Below are 25,557 nucleotides of genomic sequence, written 5' to 3' on the forward strand. Positions count from 1 at the left end.
TGGTCCCCCTTGGGCTGCTCTCCCTTTCAGTTCAGCTGGACAACCCTGTTGAGCGCCTGCACTCGTCAAGTCCGTGTTAGTCCATGGGCCGAGCTGCCTGACCCACCTTTCTTGCCCTGAGGAGCTCCTAGTGTGTCTCAGCCCTACTAGAAGGAAGCTTCCAAAGGGCTGGAGCTGCGCTCTGCGCTACAGGGCCATGCTAGGGTCAGCCTGACTCTGGACTCGTGGCTTGGTGCGCCTAAGCTCATTTTCTCATTGATCTCAGGATTATTGCATTCAGGCAAGTTCACTACAAACACTCTCTGTCCCAGACACGTTGCCTCAGTTAGTGATAACTGGTTTTAAAATGGACCTGTGTTGTTGTACTGTGGCTTCTTTGTGTGTTTAGCACAGGTATTCCACCTTGTTCTGTTTTTTGTCAGAACTGAGTTCAACTTTGAATTTGGGACATTTCATACGGTGACCACCAAATAGGCCAATGAAACAACACTATAATAATTTGTACAGAATTTAAGATGTCTTTTCAAGATTTATAGTATACTCAGGACTTAACAAATAATAAATTGTATACCCATATGCATGTCATAGTATTTTAAAACATTTCCCAAATCCCATCTTCTTTCCTAAAAGAAAACACTGCAAATGGACTCAACGTTGTCCTGGGTCCTACTCACCTGCAGCTGGACTCCGGATTCCTGCTGCATTAGTGAGAAAGTGACTTTCAGGATGAAACTTGTAAGGCAAAATCATAGGAAAGTTACTTCGGTCACACTTCGATGAGTTGATCAGTATGACTCAAAGAGCCTGTCTTCCTCACATCCTGCTTCCTGTTCGTTGGCACGAGTTCATGGCACGAGTTCATGGCACGGTAGGAGGCGCTTCATCTAGTGGGTGGCTCAGCACCAAGTGTAAAATCTTCCTGTGTAGGAATAGTGTAAGTGATCAGCTGTGGGCGGTTCTAATAATAACAATACAGATGCATTTGTGTGCTGGCAGGTTAAGAATGCAGTAGTATTTTTTGAATGAAAAGCCATTTAACCCGTGGCTAACTTTTGCCAGTGCTTTGTTAGTACTACGTCAAAAGAATAGCTTTAGTGTTTTGCTCTTTGGGAGTTTGCCTCCAAACACTGTGTTTCCCAGCATTGTTGTCCTTGCCTCTGCAGTGTTTGTGCCACAGTAAAAAATAAAAGGGAACATGAGTTTGAAAGATCAAATTAGGGAGAGAGATCAGTTGATTTTCCACCTGCCGGTTCGTTCCCTGAACTGCTGCAGTGGCTGGGGCCGGGCCAGGCCGAAGCCAGGAGCTGGAGTTCTTCTGAGACTCCTGCAGAAGGGCCCAACACCTGGGCTGACATCTGTTGCTCTTTCCAGACCGTTAGCGGGAGCTGCGTCACAGGTGGAGTGGCGGGGACCTAAGCCAGCCACGACACAGAATGCCAGCACTGCAGCTGGTGGCTTTACTTCCGCACGGTGACACAGAATGTTAGTTTTGATCTCAATTTAGGGAAACATTTAAGTAAAATTTCTTAAATCTTTTTAAATTAATTATAATAACATAAAATTATCAGTTTTTATTTTGTGGCATATATCACTAAATTGAAATATTCAGTGAATTTTCACAGATTAGATGTAACATCTAACCAGTAACCAAGTCAAGGAAAATGACCCACAAGCCAGCAGCTACCCTGTCTCTGCTCGTCCTCCAGGGGGCACTGCTGTCCCGGCCTTAGTGGGTTCAGACATTCTGTGCCTGTGCGTGTGGTTCACCGTAATCCTCCAGCAGTCTGGGGAGTAGGCAAAATCCATTCTCAGCGCTGTGATGTGCAGCAATTGTGAAGGTGTTCAGTTCACCTGTCCTTTTGTAGGTAGGAGTTAAAACTCTCCGCTTTGGCATCATCAGGACTATCACCCTTCAGAATTGGCATTTGACGCTGGCATCTCCTGTTTGAGTCCTGGCTCCTAACGCATCCTGGAAAGCAATGGCAGGTGGCCCACGTGTCGGGCCCCTGCGCATAACCTGGGAGAGCCGAGAGGCTCCTCTCCTCTGATAGGCCTACCTCCAGCCATCGCGGCCGTTTGAAGAATGAACTGGCAGGTGGACAGGCTCTTCCCCTGCCTCTTTCAGAGGCATTTCAAATTTAAAAAGGAAATCTTTAAAAAAGAATATTACCTTTTAAAAATAAGAGTATTTTTAGTAATCCTCATAGACAGCTGTTTCTGTTGAGTAAATTTTTACAAATTGGAGGGTGTGTGCAGTTTTAGCTTTATCAGATGCTGCCAGCTCTCCACAGCAGTTGTAACAACGTACAGTGTTTCTAATAGTGTGTTCCACGTGGGTGCAGTGGCCCAGGGCTTGAGCCGTCTTTCCTCTGCTTTGCCAGGCCATAAGCAGAATGCTGCATCAGAAATGGAGCAGCTGGGACATGAGCCAGAGCTTGCCAGGCACCGCAGGTGGCAGCCTAGCCTCCTGTGCCAAGGTGCCATCCCCCCACATTTGCATTTCAGCAGTAAAGGATCTTGTTTCTAAGAACTCAGGATGCCGTGTTTTCTTCTGTGCTGTGATTTCTAATCAGAGATGACCAGCGTTCGCACCGCTGCTCTTGTATATATGTCATTTCCCTCTAGCAGCTTTGTTATTTTCTATCTTAAGTAGGACATGCTTAGATGTGATTTTTCTTTATACTAATCATCCTTTGATTTTTTTTTAATTGAATCTATAAACATTCTTTTATCAAAGTGAGTTTATGGATATTTCCCTGGTCATTTGCAGTCCCCTCCTGAGATTACAGTTACCTGCCTATTAAACATTGCTAGTGGCTGGAGTTGTGGCTTGCAGGTTACGCTTCGTCCTGGTAGAAGTCTTCATTATTGCACTTTCCATCCAGCTCTCTGCGAATGCTTCTGCCCAAGGCTGTGGGAGCTGCCCACGTACCAGGGCCTCTGCCCTCCACACGGGAAGCCTGCACAGAGACCTCGCTAAGGAGCCAGCAGATGAAAGGTGTTGCTCTCATTCTCGCATCTCCCACCCTGTTGGTCTCAGCTTAGGAGCTGAAGCTAACATGGAGTCCGTTGATTCCAGTGTGAGAGTCAAATATCGTAACAATTGGGATGAACACCCATTTCTGGGTAATGTTTGTCTATTTATCCTTATGTTCGCTCTTACAAAATCTTCATTCTATTGGTCATTTCCATTCTATGGGAATTGTATCTCGGATACCGTATGTATGTGTGTTTTCTGGATTTATTTCTTTAACTTGTACATCATTACACTGTATTACTCCCCAAATGGACACAGCACCCATTGTTGAGGTGACCTGAAGCCAGGAGCTAGGAGCTTCTTCTTGGTCTCCCACATGGGTTCAGGGGCCTGAGGACTTGAGCCATTCTCTACTGCTTTCCAAAGCCACAAGCAGGAAGATGAATCAGAAGTGGAGTAGCTGGGATTGAAGCCAGCATTCATATAGGATGCCAACACAGCTGACGGAGAATTAGCTTGCTGTGCCACTGCACTGGCCCCAGGATACTATGTTTTAGTTTTAGAATTTCCATCCAAATCAAGCTCTCTTCAGTCATACATAAGGAAAAGATCCTTAAATGTGCAGGTGAAAAAATCAGTTGACATATAAAGGAATGCCAGTTAAATTCACAGAGGACCTCTCACAAGAAACTACAGGCCAGAAGAGAATTGAGTGACATATTCCAGATTCTAAAAGCAAAACATTATCAGCCCAGGGTAATGCATCCAGCAAAATTTTCCTTTGTCTTTGAAAATGAAAGAAAATTCTTCCACAGTAAAGAAAAGTTAAAAGAATATGCCTCTTCCAAACCTTCCCTACAGATGATACTTACAGATATTCTTTTGACAGAGAAAAGGAATAGTGCCCACCAAAGCCAAAGGCAAATGTGGAGAACATCCCAGTAAAATAACAGAAGACTAAATCAATGAACAACTCATTGCTTACATGACAGGACCAAATTACCAGCCATACGTATTAACCCTGAATGTAAATGGCTTAAACTCATCAATCAAATGTCATAGATTAGTAGACTGGATTAAAAAACAAAACCTGGGCCCAGTGCAGTGGTATAGCAGCTGAAGCCCTCGCCTTCTACACACTGGGATCCCATAGGCACCGATTCTTATCCCGGCGGCCCTGCTTCCCATCCAGCTCTCTGCTTGTAGCCTGAGAAAGCAGTGGAGGACAGCCTAGGACCTTGGGACCCTGCACCCACATGGGAGACCCAGAAGAGCTCCTGGCTCCTGGCTTCGGATCAGCGCAGCTCCGACCATTGTGGTCATTTGGGGAGTGAATCAGTGAACGAAAGATCTTCCTCTCTGTCTCTCCTCTCTGTATATCTGACTTTGCAGTTAAAAATTTAAAAAAATAAATAAATAAAATAAAATAAAATAAATCTTTTAAAAAAAGAATCTATTTGTTGCCTACAGGAGACACATCTCACCAACAAAGATCAGCAGAAACTGTATCTCAGGGATTTTGATTTTTTCTTTGTTAGTTTCATCTCTTCAAAACACTTATTAAATTCTTCACTGACTCATAGATCATACAGTAGCATCATTTTCTTCAAGAAGGTTCTTGATTTTCATTTCTTCAGCGACACATTAGTCATTCAGTAGCTTGTTATTTCATGGCGTTTTTAATTTGTTTTCCTTCCTGTTGTTGATTTTGTTTTGTGGCTTTTCATTGAAGAGGATGTACAGTAACTGTGTAGTGGAGACTGTCATATCCAGATGTGAGGATACAATGCAGGATGCGTCTCTACTTCCAAACCACAGATGGACTCCCAGTGAAAATGTTAATTATGTGTTGACAGTAGGCTGCCTCTCTGCCACTGTCCATGTGTGCAGTGGACATGTGACTGCATGAGGAACTGTAGTACAGTAATGATGTAGGGCACTGAACGTGGGGAGGACGGGAACTTGCAGCGGGGGTAAGGGAAATCCCAGGGCCTACTGAGCTGTATCATAAAACGATAAAAATTTTTGAAAATCAGAAAAAACAGTAAAAACTGCAACAAAAAATTTTTATCTGGTCTTTTTGTGTTCTCTCTGTTGACAGTTCCTGCCTGCCCTTTTTTATTATTATTATTTTATGTTACAATTCCATAGGCTCTGGGATTTCCCTTCCCCTCCTCTCCAGTCCTCCCACTCCACTGATTTCCCCTATATTATTACAATAGTATAATCTTTCATAATCAGTCATAAGCCCATCATTCTGCTATTTAAGTGTATCCTGATATTGTCGGTATGGACAATGACAGAAAAAGTCTGGCATCCTATTGTCAAGATGTTTCATCGGGAGTCCACCTGTGGTTTGGAAGTAGAGATGCATACTGCATTGTATCCTCACATCTGGATATGATAGTCTCCATTACACAGTTACTGTACATCCCCTTTAATGAAAAGCCACATTACAAAATCAATAGCAGGAAGGAAAAGAGAAATTAAAAGCACCATAAAGTTAAATATGCTACTGAATGACCAATGTGTCACTAACGAAATGAAAAAAAAAAAATCAAAAACCTTCCTGGAACAAACAATGCTACTGTGTGACCTATGTATCAGTGAGGAAATTAATAAAAATTTTTTTAAAACGTCACTCCCCCGAGATAAAGCAAAAGCATTATTAAAAGGGCTATTGATCCTATATTTTGCATAAAGGTTGCCTTGTATCCGAGAACATATGATATTTGTCCCTTTGGGATTGACTTACTTCACTGAGCATAATGGTCTCAAGCTGGGAGCATTTGGTTGCAGATGGTAGGATTTCATTGTTTTTAATGGCTGAGTAGTATTCCATTGAGTAGATGTGCTACAGTTTCTCTATCCACTCCTCTTTGGATGTTGCCCTCGATTCTGACAACTTATTTAAAATGCCTGCATGTTAATTCCTGTGATCTAAGTTTTCTTTATAGTCATTCTGTTTTAAATTTTGTTTCCTTTCATATCTGTTTAATTTCCTGAACAGTGTAAGGTAAGTTGTGGAAACTCTAGGTTTAGTTACATTTCTCTGTGGAGTGTGGTTTTAGCTGCCTGGTTTCAGATTGCACCTTGTCCCTGCTCTGGGCAGCAGCTCCTTTGGCCCTGGGTCTGCCCTGGATATGCATGATTCAGCAAAACCGAGGTTCAAATCTTTTTTTTTTTTTTTTTTTTTTTTTTCCTTTAATTTGGAAGAGATTCTGTTCACAGATTTGTCTGCTAAATGCCCGCAACAGCCCGAGTTGAGTCAGGCCTTATTTACCCAGGACTCTAGAATTTCATTCTGGTCTCTGTATGAGTGACAGCTATCCGAGTGTTTGAGCCTACCGGATCCCGGGATAGCATGTGGCGCTTCAGCTGCTGTACCACATGCCTGCTCCTGGCTTTACTGTGAGGCATTCCCTCCCAAGTGTCCCTTCCTGGGTTACAGTCACCCCGCGGTCATCCAGCTGTGGTTGCCACACACTGTCTTCAAAGTCTTTGGCTGCACCCGGTCTGCGCCACTTTCTGGCTCCCACGTGACGCAGCAAGCCCCGGCCATGGCACAGCCATGCTCTGTGCACCCTCGCAGTCTGACGGCTTTTCTTAGCTGTGTCTTAAACCCAAAGCTGACTGCTTTTCTCTGCAAGAGGCTTGGTCACATCTCGGCTGCACAGATATTCCAGAGACAAAATCATTTCAAAGTAAGAATTTGACATTTCTAAAAATTTTCAGGTGAGTAATACAGCAAGCAAGGAAAAATGCTTTATTCCATGCCATTTGAGATGATAGTACAGAAAAAACGGGAATTCTGTGTGCCCAGCCTGCTGCATGGTGTGAGACCACGGGCAGGGTGTGCCCCGACTGTGGTCATGGTGACAGTAACTCTGCAGCCCATCCCGCCCTGCAGATGCCAGCCTCCTCTCAAGCTCCAGGCTTGTTTTCTGCACAGACACCGGGGTTTTTGTTAAAAGGTCAGTTTCATTCCTTTGTAGTGAAGCAATGTTGGTAATTATAAGAGGTCGTGTTTCAAAACTGGTATTCCCATGAACTTGCAAAAACAAGCACTTCCCTCTTAACTTTTTTCGTCCCTCCCCTCCCCCCTGGACATTTTCTGTACCAGCCTAAGTAACTAAAACCCTCACTGATTTTGTGCCCAACTTTTATGTTATCTGTTTGTTTAGATAATTAAAGTCCAATTGCTTTTATAAAGAACGTTTTTTCAGATTAGAGAAAATTATATTTGAAAGAAAAAATGTGTATTTCAAAGGAAAGACTCCTTTGTAGAGTCCCTGCAGGAGTGGAGTGGACAGCAGACTCACTTCTCTATGAATGGAGAACACACGGACATGAGCAGGCTCTCAGGAGCGCACAGCTCAGCCGAGACGTGCCTTCCGTCTCCGTCCTGGGCCAGCTGGGGCGAGGGCAGCGAGCGTGCCTGCCTGCTCCGGCTCCTCAGCCCGGGAGCTTGGCTTTGTTGCAGACTTGTTTTTGTCTTGGCTCCGCACGGAGAACAAGGGCTCTCATAGACCACTTTTTTGCTTGCCGTCAAATGCCTTATATGTGAAGTCACATCTTGTTGCTCCAGCAGGGAGACTAAATGCAACTGTCGGGTGCAGCTCAGGACAAGTGAGGACCAGGCCGCGCAGCACTTGCCGTGAGCCACTTCCCTTTACTATGAATTCCTCGTTTGGATGACTTTGTTTAGTAGCAGAAGTATAAATAAAATTAAAATGCATAATCTTTTCTGCTCTTGAATATTCCCTCTTAGTCATTCTTAGACTAAGCATAAGCAAAGGCATAATTATTAAAATGTGTTGGTGTTTATGGAGTGGCACAGCTCACTTTTATTCAACTATTTGCAAGCAGGAGACTTGTAAACCCATTCTAGGCAAAACCGTGAGAGCTTCTTGCCAGTCCAAGCTAGGGAGCTAAGAGCTTTTGCTTTTAGCTCAAAGTTACTTCATTTTTCATTTATTTTATTTCATTTCATTTTTAGCAAATGTGTTGCTGCTAAAAATAATTGCCTTTTGGGAAACTATGCTTCAGTCTGACCTCCTTGGCCTGTGTACATCGCTGTGGCTGCTCTGGCCTCGGGAGCAGCTGGGGGAGCTGAGCTCACTCCGTCAGCCCTCGCCCTCTCCCCCAGCTCTGGACTAACCTCCCCACTGTGAACACAGACTTGATAAGTTATTTCTGGTCTTGGCTACTTGGGGTTTCTCAGCGGCATTTTGACATGCTATTTTTGGTATGAGAATGAAATACTGAGGCCGCGGGAACTGGCTGTCTCAGTTCTTGTGTTGTCTGAGGGGACCCACTCAGCATCCCTCCTGTGTCTGAGCAGGTCAAGGTGAGGTGATGGCCAGCCGGGAAGGTCCAGTCAGTACATTCAGCAGGTCAGAAACAAGTGACTGGGTGTAGCAGTGAGCGCCTCCCACCCAGCACTGCACCAGGCCTGCTGGGAACGTGGCTTGGGGAGCAGGGTGCTGACGGGCAGGGTGGTTCCAGTTGCTCTGTTTCCAGTGCAGCTCTGCTTATGCTGAAGGACGTCATCCTAAGTTTGCCCACGTGCCTGGACCTCTGCCACTCGTGGGCTTCCTGACATCAGTCTAGCTCCGGCCCCAATGTGGCAGGCGTTTGAGAAGTGAACCAGTAGGCAAAGCTCACTCACCTTTTCTCTCACAGACAAAAATTCACTCTGCCTTTCAAGTAAATACTTTTTTAACGATTTCTTTATTTTACCCAGTGGTCAGAGTTTTTTAAAAAAGAGAGAGAGAAGAAAAAAGGGAGGGATGGAAAGAAAAATCTTGTACCTGCTGACTTATTGCTTAAGTGGCCACAATAACCGAGCTGGGCTTGTCTTAAGATGAGAGACAGGAGCTGCTTCTAGGACTCCTGTGCCAAGTGCAGAGCCCAAGGACCTGGGCCATCCTCTGCTGCCTTCCCAGGCCACAAGCAGCGAGCTGGGTGGGAAGTGGAGGAGGCACCACGGGTGGAGGATTAGCCTGATACACCAACATGCCAGCCCCAAATAAATAAATCTGTAAAGAAAAATTGTGGTGACCATAAAATTGCCTAATGGGACCTGTTTAATTCCGTTTCCATTGCCTCAAATATGTCCCACTTAGTCTTCTCATGGCTTATCTGTATTTTCTTCATTTAAATAAAAGAATAAGTTTTTCTTGACTGCCCTTCTCCCTCAATTTTTAAGAAGTTTTGTTGTTTAAAACATAAGATGTTAGGAAATGTACGCTCCAGATTGACTGTTTAAGAATCAGATGATGGGGAAAAGGGCACTGGAACGACTGTCTAAGGCCTCTTACTGGACTCTCCCCTCCCACCTCGGGTCATCTAGCAGAAGCAGCCTGTAGGCATTTCCTGTTGGGCCTCAGGGGAGAACAGGAAGGTGGATAATGTGCTCTGCCCTTGTCAGTGAACCTCAGTGATGTGGCTTCGCTCACTCCCCCACTGGTCAGTTATCAAAGCACTTGACAAGCCAGAGTCCATGTATTGCACATGAGCTGGTAAAATAGACCATCAGGAAACAGCTGCAAGCCCAGAGGGAAGCAAAGGCAGAACACATTCTCTGTATATCTTACAGATGTTAAAATCAAGTTAGCAGGAGTCAGTTTGGGGAATATTTAAGGAAGCAAGTTAACTCAGCCTTCGTTGGGTTGGGATTGTCAGGGAGGACTGCAGAGAAACTTGACACTTGGAACACAGTAGGTGTTGCCCAGATAAATATTCTCCAGGTTAGGAGAGCCATTGCGGGGGCCAGTGGACATCACACACAGAGGCCTTCCCTGCACACGCAGGAAGAAGATAACAGACAAGGACGCAAGAAATAAAACATGAGTCACTCATTTTGTAAAGCAGAGCTAAGGGTTGTGTCTTGGCAAAGCGGTGAAGATGTGTGTGGAGGTGGGGAAAAGAGGGTTGTTGAGCGCTGGAGACCAACTCCAGCTGAGGTCAGAGCTCACAAGAACATGTGGAGTCGGCATTTTAAAAAACATAAAAAAGATGGACCACTATAATTTCATGATTGTAATGGGCAATGCAAGAAAGCTGTCCCCTTTATTTATACAGAAGTCACAAGCTTTTCACAGACTTTTTATGTCATGATCAAGTGTTTCCAAAGATAATTCTGCCAATTGTTTCACCTTAAAGCAGGGCATTATCCATTCTGACCCTGCAGGCAGGAACTCTTCCACGGGCAGCACATATCAATCATTAACACGCTGCTACCACATTCCTCATCCTACGGCTTATGTTGTCAGTTAAAAGAGAATATATATCACAGAGGGAAAAACAAAGATCAGAAACAAAAACTTTAAATGCAAATTTCCACTACAACCACAAGCTTAACAACCCTTAATTAGTTTGAAAGCATGTTTTACAGTGTTAGTACAAACATCTTTGAGCTCCTCTCGCCAAAGGGTCATGGGAGCGGAGGGCCGAAACAGATACATTGTTACCTGAACTCACATCGCTTAGAGACCACCTGACAAGGGCAAACAGTGCATCAGCACATCTCGGGGATAGTTGAGTGTGAAACTGCATTGAAGTAGCTGGAGGGACATTTACCACACCTTGCCGTACAGCTGGCGAGCCGTTTGCTTGTTCTCTTCCCACCTTTGTGTGCCCCAGTGACACGAAAACTGGGCAGCGGTGGCTCCCAGCAGTTCCGTCTCAGCGTCAAAGCAGTTCTGATTAGAGCCCTGGCTGTTCCTCTTGCAGTGCAGCTTCCTGTGGATTCACCCTGGGAGACAGCAGCTGGCTGCTCAGGGCTTGGGTCTCTGCCCTCCATGGAAGAGATTGCAGAATTCAGGCCCCTGGCCTTGGCCTGGCCCTGACTCAGACATTGCAGGTATGGGGGGAGTAAGCCAGTGGCTGGAGCTTGTCCCTCTCTACCTTCCAAATAAAATTAACAGGCCCATGCCATGGCATAATAGGTTAAGCCTCCACCTGAGGTGCCAGTATTACATGTGGGCACAGATTTGAGTCCTGGCTGTTCCACTTTGACTCAGCTCCCTGCTAATGTGCCTAGGCAAGCAGCAGTGGATGGCTGATGTCCTTGGTTCTCTGCAGCCGTGTGGGAGACCGGAGGAAGCTCCAGACTCTCCCTTCAGATCTGCGCGGCTCTGGCTATTGTGACCATCTGGGGTGGGAGCCACAGATGAAAATTATTGCAGGCTGTCGTCTCTCTCTCCTCTCCTCTGTAAATCTGCCTCTCAAATAAACTAAATCTTGAAAAGCAAACTAATCAACAATGACGGTTTATGTGTGTGCAAATGCATGAGTTGAAGCAAGCATGTAGGTTTTTTTTAAATCCTTCAGTAGCCTTTCTAGGCACAGGTTTATTTGTTATTCTATAACCTGGGAGTGAATTGTACCTTCCCAACTTTCCTCTGGTAAGTGGTGGGCACCTAGTTGAAGACTTCCAACTAGGCAGCTCTCTGTGTTACACCTCAGGCTCAAATGGTAGTTTAGATGATTTAAAATATTTGCAGCCCCTCTTGCAAGTGGTAGTTACTATAGAGGATATTATTTGATGGGAAATTTGTAATAATCTTTGTTTTAAAAAGCTTTTGGGTGTCCTTATTATTGATATAGTGTGTTCACTTTTCATTCTACTCTTTGACAACAAATTAAGAAAGGTGGTCAGGTAGGTAACTGACTCTGTGAGTGAGGCCTGGAGTTGTCTGGCAACAACATGGAGTCAGGAATTTCAGCGCATAAGGAAAACTGAAATGTAAGGTCCTCATTTCCACACCAAAAGTGGTTGGGGAGCAGCCAGGTCTGTGCTTCGGCCATGTGGCACATGTGCAGTCTGGGCTGGCCCAGCTGCAGCCTGCTGGACCTCTTCCTCCCTGCCTTCGCAGGGCCTGCAGAGGGGCTGCAGCTGGGCCAGAACAACCCAGGCTGAGCAATTCCCATCTCGGTACCTACCCTGTTCAATACAAAGACTTAATTATGTCCTCTTGTACCAGACAGAAAGTTTGCAAATTCTTGAAAAGTGGGATCACGTGGTGGCACAGCATGGTGGTTCCAGCATCTCATGTGGGCATCAGGTTGTGTTCCAAATGTCCCACTGCTGACCCTGCTCTTGGCCTGGGAAAGCAGTGGAGGATGACCCAGAGCCTTGGCCCGTACCCAGTGGGAGACTGGGGAATGCTCCTGGCTTCAGGTCAGCTGGGCTCTGGCCGCTGCAGCTGTTTAGGGGAGTGAACCAGCAGATGCTCTGTAAAATCCCTCTCTGCTCTGTAAAACCTGCCTTTCAAATAAAGATAAATGAATGTTTAAAATAAATTTTTTATTATTATTGGAAAGTCAGTAGTGCTAGAGAAAATGCTCTGTTATGTTAATACAAGGTCACCATTGTAGCACTGGGAGTTAAGCTGCTGGCAATGCATTGTGGACATTTAGGGAGTCAGCCTGCTGATGGAAGGTTCTGTCTCCCTCTGTAACTATGCCCTTCAAATAAATGTTAAAAATCCTTTAACAGCCAGGCTGGGTGAGCCTGGCTGGAGCAGTGTGCAGAGCCAGGCTGGGTGAGCCTGACTGGAGCAGTGTGCAGAGCCAGGCTCTCCTGGCCCGGCTGGAGCAGTGTGCAGAGCCAGGCTCTCCTGGCCCGGCTGGAGCAGTGTGCAGAGCCAGGCTCTCCTGGCCCGGGTGGAGCAGTGTGCAGAGCCAGGCTCTCCTGGCCCGGCTGGAGCAGTGTGCAGAGCCAGGCTCTCCTGGCCCGGCTGGAGCAGTGTGCAGAGCCAGGCTCTCCTGGCCCGGGTGGAGCAGTGTGCAGAGCCAGGCTCTCCTGGCCCGGCTGGAGCAGTGTGCAGAGCCAGGCTCTCCTGGCCCGGCTGGAGCAGTGTGCAGAGCCAGGCTCTCCTGGCCCGGCTGGAGCAGTGTGCAGAGCCAGGCTCTCCTGGCCCGGCTGGAGCAGTGTGCAGAGCCAGGCTCTCCTGGCCCGGCTGGAGCAGTGTGCAGAGCCAGGCTCTCCTGGCCCGGCTGGAGCAGTGTGCAGAGCCAGGCTCTCCTGGCCCGGCTGGAGCAGTGTGCAGAGCCAGGCTCTCCTGGCCCGGCTGGAGCAGTGTGCAGAGCCAGGCTCTCCTGGCCCGGCTGGAGCAGTGTGCAGAGCCAGGCTCTCCTGGCCCGGCTGGAGCAGTGTGCAGAGCCAGGCTCTCCTGGCCCGGCTGGAGCAGTGTGCAGAGCCAGGCTCTCCTGGCCCGGCTGGAGCAGTGTGCAGAGCCAGGCTCTCCTGGCCTGCCAGCACTGCTGGGCCTGGCATGTGGTTAGAGTTTCTTGGTGTTTGCTGAGCCTCAGTCTTCTAAGTGGAACGAGAAAGAAACTACAGTCTTGGTGGGGGTGGGGGTGGAAACTGTTGGTGTGATCAGCTCTTAAGGAAAACATTCCCTACCTTCAGGAAAGACCGAAATCCTCCCCTCTGTGGTGATGGCTCGCTGACTCAGAGCAGCTCAGGCATGAATGGCGTCTCTCTTCCTGAGGAGGAAGGTGACTGCGCGGTGCTGGTGTGTGAAGCAGTGCTCCAACCCCAGCAGGCAGGACTGTCTTTTTAAACAGTTGAGCAAATTCCCAGATTAGAAAGCCTGAGCAGCTGATGTCACTCTTTCCTGAGTAATTCGGGACGGTTAGTTACCACGCTCTACACAAGGGCCAGGGACTTGGAGCGGCAGGATTAGAACTGTGGTGTTGCGGGCACAAAGGAAGACCTGTGGCCATGTTAGGATAAAGCTTGCCAAAACCTGCAGCCTGTGACGCCCTGGGGAATCCACAGGGAGTGGGAACCAGCAGAGTCCGGCTCCGGCTGCCTGAGTCTGGAGTGGCAGAGCGCCAAGACAGAGGCCGCCAGCAGGCATTGAGGAGGCGGCGGAGGCCACGGCTCTGCGGGACTGGGGGAGCCTCCGAGGGGGCCGGGGGCGGTGAGTAGCCTTGTCACTTAGCCCAGCATCACTGGCACGTGGTGCTTCCAGGAGCACTGGGAGTGCCTGTGTGTCTGTCGGTCTTTGTTGAGCAGATCAAGTACTGGTGAAACTGAAAGTCAGTGGGGAGATTGGGTTGAGCGCTTTAGGGAGACGATTGGCCAAATTCCTAACGTATTGCGTAGTGAGTTGGTGTGGTCACGGTCTGTGGGAGCTGCCTGTGTTCATGCGAGGATTTTGTCCTCGGACATGAGGACGCTTGGAGGGTGCTGCGTGGGCTTGCTCAGGCCACGGGTGTTCGCAGAAGCCGTTTCCCCGTGGTCTGTCCTGCACTTCTCCCTGACTGCTCTTCTCACCAGCTATCCTTTGTGCTTCGAATGGGTCCACCGTTTTGTATCAGTAGTGTTCTAGAATCATCTTACGTGAAGAGTTAGGAACCTAAACTGTTTCCCTTGGCATGCAGGATCCTTGCTTTATTGCTGTCATCTGCTGTTGGCTCACCGCGATGCGTCGTGGGGATCGGATGAGCGCACTCGTGGTCATCACGTCCCCTTACATCATTGTGTTGTCTCTCTAGCACAGTACTGGAGGAGGAGAAGGCTCAACAAGAGGAACGCATGAGGATGGAGTCCAGAAGACAGGCCACGGTGTCCTGGGACTCCGGAGGGGCAGACGAAGCACCACCCAAGGTAGCCCAGGGCCCAGCCCCAAGTGGGAGTCGCTTGTTACTAACCTGGGGAGTTTCTGGGCGTTGGGGAGTCATTGTTAGCAACCTGGGAGGTTTACGGGTGTGGCACTGGCTCCCTTGAGGAGGAAGTCGGTTGCCAGGTTTCTCAGGGTGGTGGGTATAACACCAGCTGGCTTCCTGTCTGCTCGAGCATGCTCATTTTCCCAAGTTGGGTTTCCAGTGGAAACTGCAGTAAGCAGGGCGATGGGGTTAGATGAGATCATAAAATGTTCTTCTGTTCCTTTTTACCTGCAGACCTAGGGAAGTTTTGTTGGTAGTCTGAAAGTCCCAATGATCCAGTCTGGACTAAAACGTTAAACAGGGGCCAAGGACTCTTTATTTAAAATTAGTTTAGTTCCAACTAACCGTATTCCTTTAGCATTGGTTTTGTTTCTGAGAAGTTTGTGTCTGTTGCCTGCCTCTGTCTTGTCTAGCTAACTGGTTTGTGTGGGGAAAGGGCATGTTGTGCTTGCTGCGGTTTCCTTGGGCAGCTCTGCCGGCAGCATCGCAGACCCTGGCTGCCTGCCCGAGGCCGCCCTGCCCCCGGGCTTGCCCCTGCATGGGCTAGCCTCGGCTGGGGATTTGGGCGGCGATGTCCGGAAGTGCATTATTTGCTGTATCTAAGAGTGTCATCTCGTCAGAAGTAAAAGACGCACACAGATATCTTGGTCTGTTTTCTGCAGTCAATAGAGAATAGGGATTTTTGTGGTTAATGGGTAATTGCTATTTAGCATCTTACTGGCTAAAAGTGTGTTAAACTTTGACAACTGTTTACTTTGTTTTCTTTTTGAATAACATTAGGAAATACTATTTAAATAAATTATTTTTCTTTTATTTGAAAATCAGAAACATAGGAAAGTATTCTATTCATGGATTCACTTCTCAAATGCTCGTAGCTGCTAGGTTTGGGCCCAGCCAGAGCCAGAAGCTGGGAACTCCGAGCTGACCTGTGCGGCTGGCACTTGAGTGCACGTTAGCAGAAAGCTGGATCGGAAGCAGGTGAGCCCAGACTTGCACCAGGCGCTGCAGGGTGGGATGTCAGTGTCCTAGGCCACAGTGCAACCGCTACACCAAATGCCCACCTCAGGTAGTGCCAGCACTGAAATGTCGCTTTGAAGTGCGTCTCGGCAAGTGCACCGTACACTGAAAGTGAGCTTAGTGGATTAGCACAGTTCCTCAGGAGTGTAGAGGCAGAGTGCCTCCACCTAGCGCTGTCTGGAGGCATCACCTCGTCTGCTGGGAGCTGCGACTTCGAGCTGGGCAGTGAGAAAACCAGGACAGTTCTGTCATTCTTGGTTTAGTAACAAATCCTTAGTTATCCACCAAAAACTACAGGAGCCTCTTCTCCCGGTGCTCCTGACCCTCCCTGCTGGGTTTGCAAGTTCCCGTTTGCTCTGTTGCCTGCATGGCAATTCAGTACCGGAAGGAGGAACGCAGGTTTCTCAGATCTTAGAGCCAACACTCAGGCGCTGGTTCCTATGGGATGCTGCCGTTGACAGTCTGAGTGGGCCAGGGCCCTGCCTGCGCCAGACCTCGCGTTCCTCAGTCACACAGTGGCACTGCTCATGCTCCCTGAGCAGTTCATTCTGGAGCAACTCCGTGGTACCTTAGCGAGGTGCACTGTAGTGTGACGGGGAGTGCCCGGCACCGCAGCGCTCCCCCGGCAGCGCAGCCAGCAGCATTGTCCACCTAAGCAGTTTTCCGTAGTATGAGCTGTTGCAGTTTACTAATTCTCCTTTTTAAAGGCAGAGTTGGTGAGGCCTTTTTTGTTGCTTTTTCTGAGCTATTTGATTTTTAAAGTACAAAGATGAGTTCTGATTAATTTTTCAAGTAATATCTTTATTTTTTAGAGATGTTTGCACAGTGTATGTTCTGAGGCTGTTTGGATAGCCAGAGATTATTCTGCTGTGCACCGTGGTGTACTTGTTGAAGATAGACCAGCAGGCGTTTTTTGTCACCTGCAAGTTTGGTTGGGGCACAGCCATGCCCATCCATTTGTGCGTCATGCCCGACTGGTTTCTCTCCACACAAGTGGAGTGGTCGTGACAGGCAGTATTGCCACATACTGTAATATTTCTTATAATTGGCCCTTCAAGGCAAACTTTGGCAACCCCCAGAATAACAGTTTTAATGATTTCTAATCATTAGAAAACCGTGGTAATCACAGACAGGCGCGCCAAATGTTGGGCCGCTGCCAGGCAGGAGAGGTCTCAGAGAGCAGCGCATCTGAAGTGAGTCTCCTGCTTTTTATTTGTTATTTTATGAAACAGTTCCCTAAGCTCTGGGTAGTCCTTCGTGAACAGTCATTAGGCCATCATTCCACTGTTGAGGTGTTTCCTGACGTTGTGGGCGTGGCCCGTGCACGAGCCAGCGTCCTCCTGTCAGGATGTAGCCAGCAGCTTTGCTGGGAGGATTCTGCTGCTTCTAGGATTTTGTTCTGCGCTGTGACACGGACAGCTTACAGATCCTTGGAAATTTTCACAATTCTTCTGGCAATTCCTTAGAATAGATAAATTCCTCTTAGATTTCTTAAATTCAAATGGTGTATCAGACTTGTAGGTAGATTTTGCATACTGTTAAGAAAATGTTTAACACAATCTAACTTTTCTTTTAATATTTATTTTTATTGCAAAGTCAGATATATAGAAAGGAGGAGAAACAGAGAGGAATATCTTCCATCCGATGATTCATTCCCCAAGTGGCCACAACAGCCAGAGCTGTGCCGATCCGAAGTCAGGAGCCAGGGAGCTTCTTCCAGATCTCCCATGAGGGTACAGGGTCCCAAGGTTTGGGTCATCTTTGACTGCTTTTCCAGGCCACAAGCAGGGAGCTGGATGGGAAACGGGGCTGCTGGAATTAGAACTGGAGCCCATATGGGATCCCAGGGCACATTCAAGGCAAGAACTTTAGCCACTAGGCCACCGCGCCGGGCCCACACAGTCTAATTTTTTTTAAAGGAAATATTTTTCTCCCATTCACGTTTCAAAATTTGAAGCTTAACTATACTACTTTATGGCAGAAGTGTTATAACTCGAAGTCAATTGCTAAAAACATTGACAGATTTCTTCATATTTATAAGTTTCTTTCTTATACTGGCCGTCTGGGGAAGTTGGCCAGAGACGAGCCTGCATAGGAGGCTCCTGTGTGTTGTGCCTCTGTGTCTGTTCAGCTTGCTGTCCTGGGAATCCCTTTGGAGTCTGGGAGCCCTCAGTCTCATGTGCTCATAGCTCGTCTCAGGCACTGGAAGGTATCAGTTGCCTTCTCCACTGTGTTGACGTGTGCACTGATAGGACGGTCCCTCGCGGCTCCACTCTGTGCTGAGTGCTGGGCGTGAGCACCACCTCAGACCCAGGATGACCAGAGTCACAAGAGAACTACACGCTTGGTCTTACCAGCCTTTATTCACTTGACTTTGCTTGCGGCAACCCCTGCGTCATACCCACAGGTGGAGCCTGTACAGAACCGGGAACGAGACTTCCTTGGTGTCTTTGAGATGCCATCTTAGGTGGCCTTGGCAGAGTTGCCCAGGGTGGCAGTACACAGCCCCTGGAAAGGTGCAGTGACTATCCGTGCCAGCCAGCAGAGCTACAGCCTGTCACTTTGTTGGCTGGGTGGGTTGGTTGGTTGGTTTTTACTTGAAAGACCAACTAACGTTATGTTCTGAGTTGTAGATTTGATATTTGCTCAAGAAAAAAGCAATGTTGTCACTTCAAGAAAAAAAATGTGCTTGTGCTTGTTGCCCGTGATAATTTTAGTTTTCAAACAAAAATGAGAGTAAACAGTGAAAAAGTGTGATTTTTCAAACATACCTGTTGAACATTGTGATGTGTCAATGTTAACAAGATCTCGGTGAACAATAGTTTAGAGCCGCACAGTTAGTCCTGGGTGGAAGATGATTCAAAACACAAGAAAGAGCGGCGTGCTTTATCAAGGGTCGGTCCCACCTGCAGTCTGCCTGAAGGAGCTTCCACGTGCTGAGCGTTGGCTGTAGTGCCAGGAGACACTCTGCACTTTTACCCAGAAGTCCTGTTCAAGTACTCATCCCTCTTCCTATTCCAGTACCAGCACTGAGTGAGGCAGAGTTCTCTCGTGTGCTCCACTGGGACGGCACATTCCAGCCAACTGCAGAAGCAGACAAGAGAACTGGCCACCTCCTGTCACGAGGTGACCCTGGACCAGGTGGCTCATGCCACTGCTTGTGGTAGCAGTCTGAATCCCCGTTGCTTGACCTGCAGTTTATTTCCCTTCAGTGTGCTGTATGCCTGAGATGGCAGTGGACGGTGGACCAGGCACTTAGTCCAGGATGGAGTTCTGGCTCCTGGCTTTGGCCTGGCCCAGCACCTGCCATCATGGCCATTTGGGGAATAAACTACCAGGTGGGAAACAGTTGATCTCTCTGGCTTTTTCTGCCTTCAAATGAAGGAGTCAATCTGGAAAAGAAAGAAATGATCCAATAGAAATCTGCACAGAGGAGAGGATGCCATTCTTGTCCGCTGGTTTTGGGAATGCAGGGAGGACTGAAAAATGATAATATTTTAAAAACATGAATTTTTGTATTTGTTTCAATTTTTAATAATGCAAATATTGATGAATTGTTCCAGAAAATAATATACTTGGGGCTCCTCAGTGGATTTTAGATTGCAAACAGGTCTAGAATTGAAGTGTGTGAGCTTAGCTGTGTGGTCAGTGCTCAGCATGGTCAAGGTAAAGCTCTACATCTCTTTGCCTACAACTGCTGCCTGAAACCATTCAGTGGACATTGGACGGAAACTTCCGCCACACAAGTTGCTGCCAACACTCTGGCTGAGGAGTGGAAAGGCTCTGTGGCCCAGATCTGTGGTGGAAATGACAAACAGGACTTTCCTGTGAAGCAAGGTGCCTTGACCCAGGTCAGCCTGCTACTGAGGAAGACACCTTCACGTTGCAGAGCCAGGGGCCTAGAGGAAGGCAGATCCGTGCAGGGCTGCACCGTCGATGCATCTTGTCCACTTGATGGTGTTATTTCCAAAAAAAAAAAAAAAAAGAGGGCCCTGCGGCGTGGCCTAGCGGCTAAAGTCCTCGCCTTGAAAGCCCCGGGATCCCATATGGGCGCCGGTTCTGATCCCGGCACCTCCACTTCCCATCCAGCTCCCTGCTTGTGGCCTGGGAAAGCAGTCGAGGACGGCCCAAAGCTTTGGGACCCTGCACCCGCATGGGAGACCCGGAAGAGGTTCCAGGTTCCCAGCTTCGGATCGGTGTGCACCGGCCCGTTGTGGCTCACTTGGGGAGTGAAACATCGGATGGAAGATCTTCCTCTCTGTCTCTCCTCCTCTCTGTATATCCGGCTTTCCAGTAACAATAAAATCTTTAAAAAAAAAAAAAAAGAAAGAAAGAAAGATATTCCCGGATTGACGTTTATAGCACAGGGCCTCGTGACCTGGGACTGACGGATCCTGCGGAATGCATTAAGTTTTCAGTCTCTCTAAAGAAGATGACATATGTCAGTATGTTGTAAGAAAGCCCCTAAACCAGAAGGTGAGAGACCAGGACCAGTGAGTCCCAGCTTCGGTGTCTTGTGACTGCACACATCCTCCAATACCAGCTGTCATATTGCCCCAAAGAAGCAGTTTGCTAAGAGGAATAAGGAAGAGGCTGCTTTGTGTGCTGACCTTGTAGCCAAGAGAATGTTGAGGCCTTCATTCAACTCTCAGGAGGCCCCGCCCCAGTGCCAGGCATTGCCATTGGACCTCAAGGCCCTGGAAGAAGCAGTGGGGGTCTCTGGCTCATGATAGCAGTTTCTTCCTTGCCTTCTTCAGCTAGGAGTATTTCAGCAAGATTTTCTTCTGGTCCATATTTTGTTATTGAAACCCAAGTTTCTGTCTTGGAGAAGGTTTTGTAGTCAACCTGCTAACTCGCAGCACTTGATAGTGGTGACCCTTCTGAGGTTGCTGTGGAAACTGCTCTTTGAGACCCTAACCTGAGTTAGCTGCATCACACGACAGCTCTGAGGTAGCTGCTGCTGCGGCTGGCACGAGACAAGCACAGGTGCCCTCCTGACCCTGCTTGGAGCTCCCACTTGGAAAGGGCAAAAGAAAGTTGTGTTAGTCGTGTTATTTATTTGTAAATAGAATCCTTGTGACTGTTTGCTGCCTGTGACCTTGAGGGACTGTACTGAGGGCTTGTGACTCTAGCTGCTCTCGTGCGTGTTCCTCTTTGTTGCAGAAGAAGCCGGCTTGTCATGGTGTAGTGTCTCTCAATGCAGATTTGGAATTCAGGTCAGCAGACCTGGGCCCCTTGCGAGTCGCCTTACTCCTCTGCACCGCTGTTGAGATGCAAGTGGTGCCGTTGTCTTGTAGAATTGTCAAACTTGCCTGCTGAGTGCTTAGTGCAGTGCACAAGGCTGCACAGAATCGGGGACAGCTCTTACGGTTTGTGCCTCTTGTATACATGCCACTCTGCAGAGTGAGGCAAGAATACCTTAACTGTCAGATCTAGGGCTCAAATTCTTGCCTTGACATCATCAGTACTTGAACTTCCAGAGTATCTAATCCAAGAATCCAGAAATCCTTGCTCATACATTTTTTTTTCTTTAAGTTTTTTAAAATTTATTTTGGAATTCATCGTTTACAAAGAGAGAGGACAGCAGAAGAGAGATCTTCCAGCTGCTGGTCCACTACACGCAGAAGGCTACAGCATGCAGGGCTGGCTGAAGCCCGAGCTAGATAATCTATTCAGGTCTTCCTGCTGGGTGGCAGGGGCCCAGATGCTTGGCCCATCTTCCATGGCATTTTCCATGTCATTGCAAGAAGCTGGATTGGAAGTGGAGTACCAAGGCACAAACTGGTTTCCCGTATGGGATGCTGGCTTCACAGGCAGTGCTTTTCCCAGCCTTGCCACAACGTTAGTCTCACCGTACACTATCATATAAATACACCCAGATATATTCATGTTAAATAGTAAAGGAGGAGGAAAGAACTTCGACCCACTGCTTCACTCCTCCAAAGGCTACAACTGAAATTAGGCTTGGCGGGTTCGGCTGTGGGGTTAGGGTGCAAGCAGCACTCTGCGGTGTGACAGCTGTGGGGAGTGCCTGAGCCAAGTCAGACACAGTGCTGGGGTCTCACATCAAGGTCATTGCTGGACACAGTGACTGAGTCCTAGGCTTTGGGCAGCCAGTGAGCCTATTTGGCACCAGACTGTTCCTGCTGGCCACCCAGCAATAAGCTTTGGGGTTTTTAGGGTATGTAATTGCTGCTTAGGGACATCCATGCATAAGGCCAATGTGAGGATAGGTGAGGGATGAATTCTGGGTGATTCCAAGCAACAGGGTCACAGATCTTTCTGGCAAGCATGGGGAGTGAGACCTGGTGGTTTGAAGACAAGAGTCCATAAGCTCTGTTTGGGCCAGACTAATTCATTAAGCCACATGGGAATCCTGAGATGGGCTGTTAGCATAGAGCATCACTGACTGAGTGGAGGAACGGGGGATGGGTCACACTTGGCAGGGTCAGGACACTAACCCGCACGCGAGAGAACCAGGTCCAGGGGTAGATTCTGTGGGGGAAGTGTGGGCCCAATCCTATGGAAATACAAGTCCTGCTGGTTAGCTCGTGAGCCGGGGTGGTGATGGGCTGAACTTGGTGTGACCATGGAACCTGCCACCACTATGGGTAAAGGAACTGACAACAGGCTGGGCAGGTCAAGGCAGCAGCACCTGAAGGTGCACCCTAAAACAGGATGTGGGTTGGGCCGAACTGCAACTGGAAGGTGGCGGACCAGGCAGGACCAAGCAAACCTTAACTCACAAAGAACAGAAAACAGAATGGAGCACAGGTCATGTCTAGCTAGGCTCTTACACTGACTGGTCTGCATGAGCCAGGGATACTAGGCCACAGCAATGAAGGCAAAGGCTGAGACAGGAGAGGAGCTATGCCAAGCTGGGTCAGAGCAACCACTGGCATGCGCATATTCTAAGGTTGGGAATAGGCTTGGTTGGGGTTCCCATGGGTGAGTGTGGGGGCTGCATTCTGGTCTGGACATGACTGCAGTCTCCCCTGTCACAAGTGTGAATTGGGGTTGTGTATACCTAGCCAAGCTAGACACCAGCACCATCTGGTGCTCTGGAGGACCAGGGTAGATGTAGGATGGACTAGGCTAGGTGTCTGCCCCTACTGAGCCATGTGTGAGCTGTGTTTGCATGTGGACCCGGCTTGGCTGGGCTGAAACATGCAGCAGTAAGAACTGGAATGGGTTGAAGATCAGTCAGGAAAGGCCACTGTTCCTGCTTGAACAGGAGGTGAACTAAGTAGGGCTGGCCCATGGACGCACCAGTATGCACAAGATCTGGCATAGGGAGAGGTTTGATGGAGGTGCTTTGGAAACTTTTTTTTTTAATTTTATTAGTATTATTATTATTAATTGAAAACTCTTCTTTCAAGACACAGTCCCTAAAGGTGAGTGCAAGAACCAGAATAGGGAGCAACCCAACCAGCCCGGAGAAAGGTACCCACCGGCATAATTTGGCATAGATTGGGGACAGACCAGGCTGAACCAGTTCACATCACCTGCTAGCGAATCCAAGCACCAGAACAGTGTGTGGGTCGGCCAGGTATGGTTGCAACACAAACCACTGCACATTATGGAGTGCCAAGGTGAGGTGGGCCGTACCAGATGCAGCTACAGCGCCCAAACAGCACACATGAGAACCAGGGAGGGAGGGAGCAAAACCGGCAGGGGAAATGTGGACTCCAGCCACTCCCACTGGAGAGTGTGAGCTGTGATGGGGGCAGACCTGACCAGGGAGGGCCAAAACACCTGTGGGTTTCTTTTTTTTCTTTCTTTTTTTAAGATTTATTATTCTTGGAAAGCCGGATATACAGAGAGGAGGAGAGACAGAGAGGAAGATTTTCCATCCGATGTTTCACTCCCCAAGTGAGCCGCAGTGGGCCGGTGCGCGCCTATCCGATGCCGAGAACCTGGAACCTCTTCCGGGTCTCCCACACGGGTGCAGGGTCCCAAGGCTTTGGGCCGTCCTAGACTGCTTTCCCAGGCCACAAGCAGGGAGCTGGATGGGAAGCGGAGCTTCCGGGATTAGAACCGGCGCCCATATGAGATCCCGGCGCGTTCAAGGCAATGACTTCAGCCGCTAGGCCACGCCACCGGGCCCACCTGTGGGTTTCATGTGAGCTAGATCAGGGAAAAGCCAGGCTGGACTGACTGTTCCGACTGGTGCAGGCAAAAATCAGGGTGGGTGAGGGTTGGTTGGGCTTTGCCTCAGCATCAGTTGCCAGATGCTGGCACTGGGGGCCTAATCTGTCCGGTTAAACCGCACAGCCATCTGGAGACTGCATAATCCGGGAGTGGGAGTGGCCCAGGAAGGAAATAGTGGGCACCTCCCTTGTGGGTTACTACTCCCACTGGAGAGCACGAAAACCAGGACAGGGGCAGGGTGGCTAGACAGAAAGGCACCCGCCAGTATGTGTGTGGGTTGGATAGTAGAGCTGGTTGGGTTGAACTACACTTCAAGGCCCACTGACATGTACGAGAGCTAAATGGGATGTGGGACACACTGAGCAAGTCGGTGGTACATACTGGCAAGCATGGGAACCAGGGTAGGGGGCGGGCCTGGTGGGGGTTATGGGGAGTCGCCTCGACTAGGCTGCAGCTGGTTAGTGTGAGGGCCGAGTATGAAGTGGGCAGGATCGGGCTGGACTGCAGCAACCACTGGTTCGTGTCGAAGACCGGGCTGGAAACAGAACTGACCCAGCAATTGCAACCACCAGCATGTGCATGAGCTGATTGGGGCGACAGACGATGCTGGACCCTGTACTGGCAAGCACACACAAGAATCAGGTGTGGGATCATCTCAGACGAAGTTTGTTTGGAGATCCCTCCAACTGAACAGGTGATCTCAGAACCCCAACCATGAAGAGTGCATGCCAGCCTGTGGATTCCGAATAGGTTTCATCGCAGTTGGAACGGCGTGATTGGCAGCAATTCAGAACTGTTGAACTATGAAAACTGCTTGAGCAGGACTCTCAGAGCATGCCCCACGTCAGGGACCTGGGATGGGTGGGAGGCTTTTGTTTCTCCCCTGATTCCAGATACGGGGAAAAAAACTGTATTAGTGTGGAAACAATGATCTTATCCACTTTCTTGTGGCCCTTGACCCTTTGTACCCTAATTAACTATGTAAGATTATAATATAATATATACATATAAAAAAATTAGGCTAGGCTAAAACCAGGTGGTGAGGACTCTTTCCTGAAATTTGAGCCATTCCCACTGTCCTCCCAGCCACATTAGCAAGATGCTGAATCAGAAGTGGAGCAGCCAAAACGCAGAGCAGCTCTTCGTTGTGGCGTGGGATGTCAGCATTGCAGACTCCGCTGAGCCCACTGGGCCACCGTGCAGACCACTGTGCAGCCATTAGTAATGCTGCTTTGTTAACACCACCGTTGAAGCAACTGCAGCTCTGTTGACGGCGTGTTTTTAAATAGTCACATTGTATTGTTTTTAACCTTTTGAGTCATCACAACCACTTTGCAGACAAAATCATTTTTAATTTTTTAAAAGATTTTTATTGGAAAAGCAGATCAGATTTACAGAGAGAGAGAAAGATCTTCCATCCACTGGTTTGCTTTCCAAATATCTGCAGTGGCCAGAACTGAGCCCTTCTGAAGCCAGGAGCCTGGAGCTTCTTCCTGATCTCCTATGCAGGTGCAGGGTCCCAAGGACTTGGACCATTCTATGTTGTTTTTCCAAGCCATAAGCAGGGAGCTAAATGGGAAGTGCTGCAGCCAGACGTAAACCAGTGTTCATATGGGATGCTGACATGTACAAGCTGTGGGTTTAACCATTGAATCATCGTGCCGGGCCAGGCAGACAATATCTTTAAAAATGTAAATGTTGGGGCCAGCATTGAAACACAGTAGTAT

The 25,557-nt window shown here is 48.4% G+C and overlaps 1 protein-coding gene across 15 annotated transcripts in view; it reads left to right on the forward strand.

The window, feature by feature from the left end:
• Positions 1-25,557, forward strand: part of PTK2 (protein tyrosine kinase 2) — a 261,868-nt gene that overhangs the window by 201,461 nt on the left and 34,850 nt on the right. For all 15 annotated transcript variants that reach the window (XM_058668437.1, XM_058668443.1, XM_058668442.1 and 12 more), the window contains one exon: positions 14,492-14,603. In XM_058668437.1, the coding sequence (XP_058524420.1) occupies positions 14,492-14,603 (112 nt within the window). The remainder of the gene's footprint in view (positions 1-14,491; positions 14,604-25,557) is intronic.

The sequence above is a fragment of the Ochotona princeps genome, chromosome 9, assembly GCF_030435755.1.
Source record: "Ochotona princeps isolate mOchPri1 chromosome 9, mOchPri1.hap1, whole genome shotgun sequence".
NCBI lineage: Eukaryota > Metazoa > Chordata > Mammalia > Lagomorpha > Ochotonidae > Ochotona > Ochotona princeps.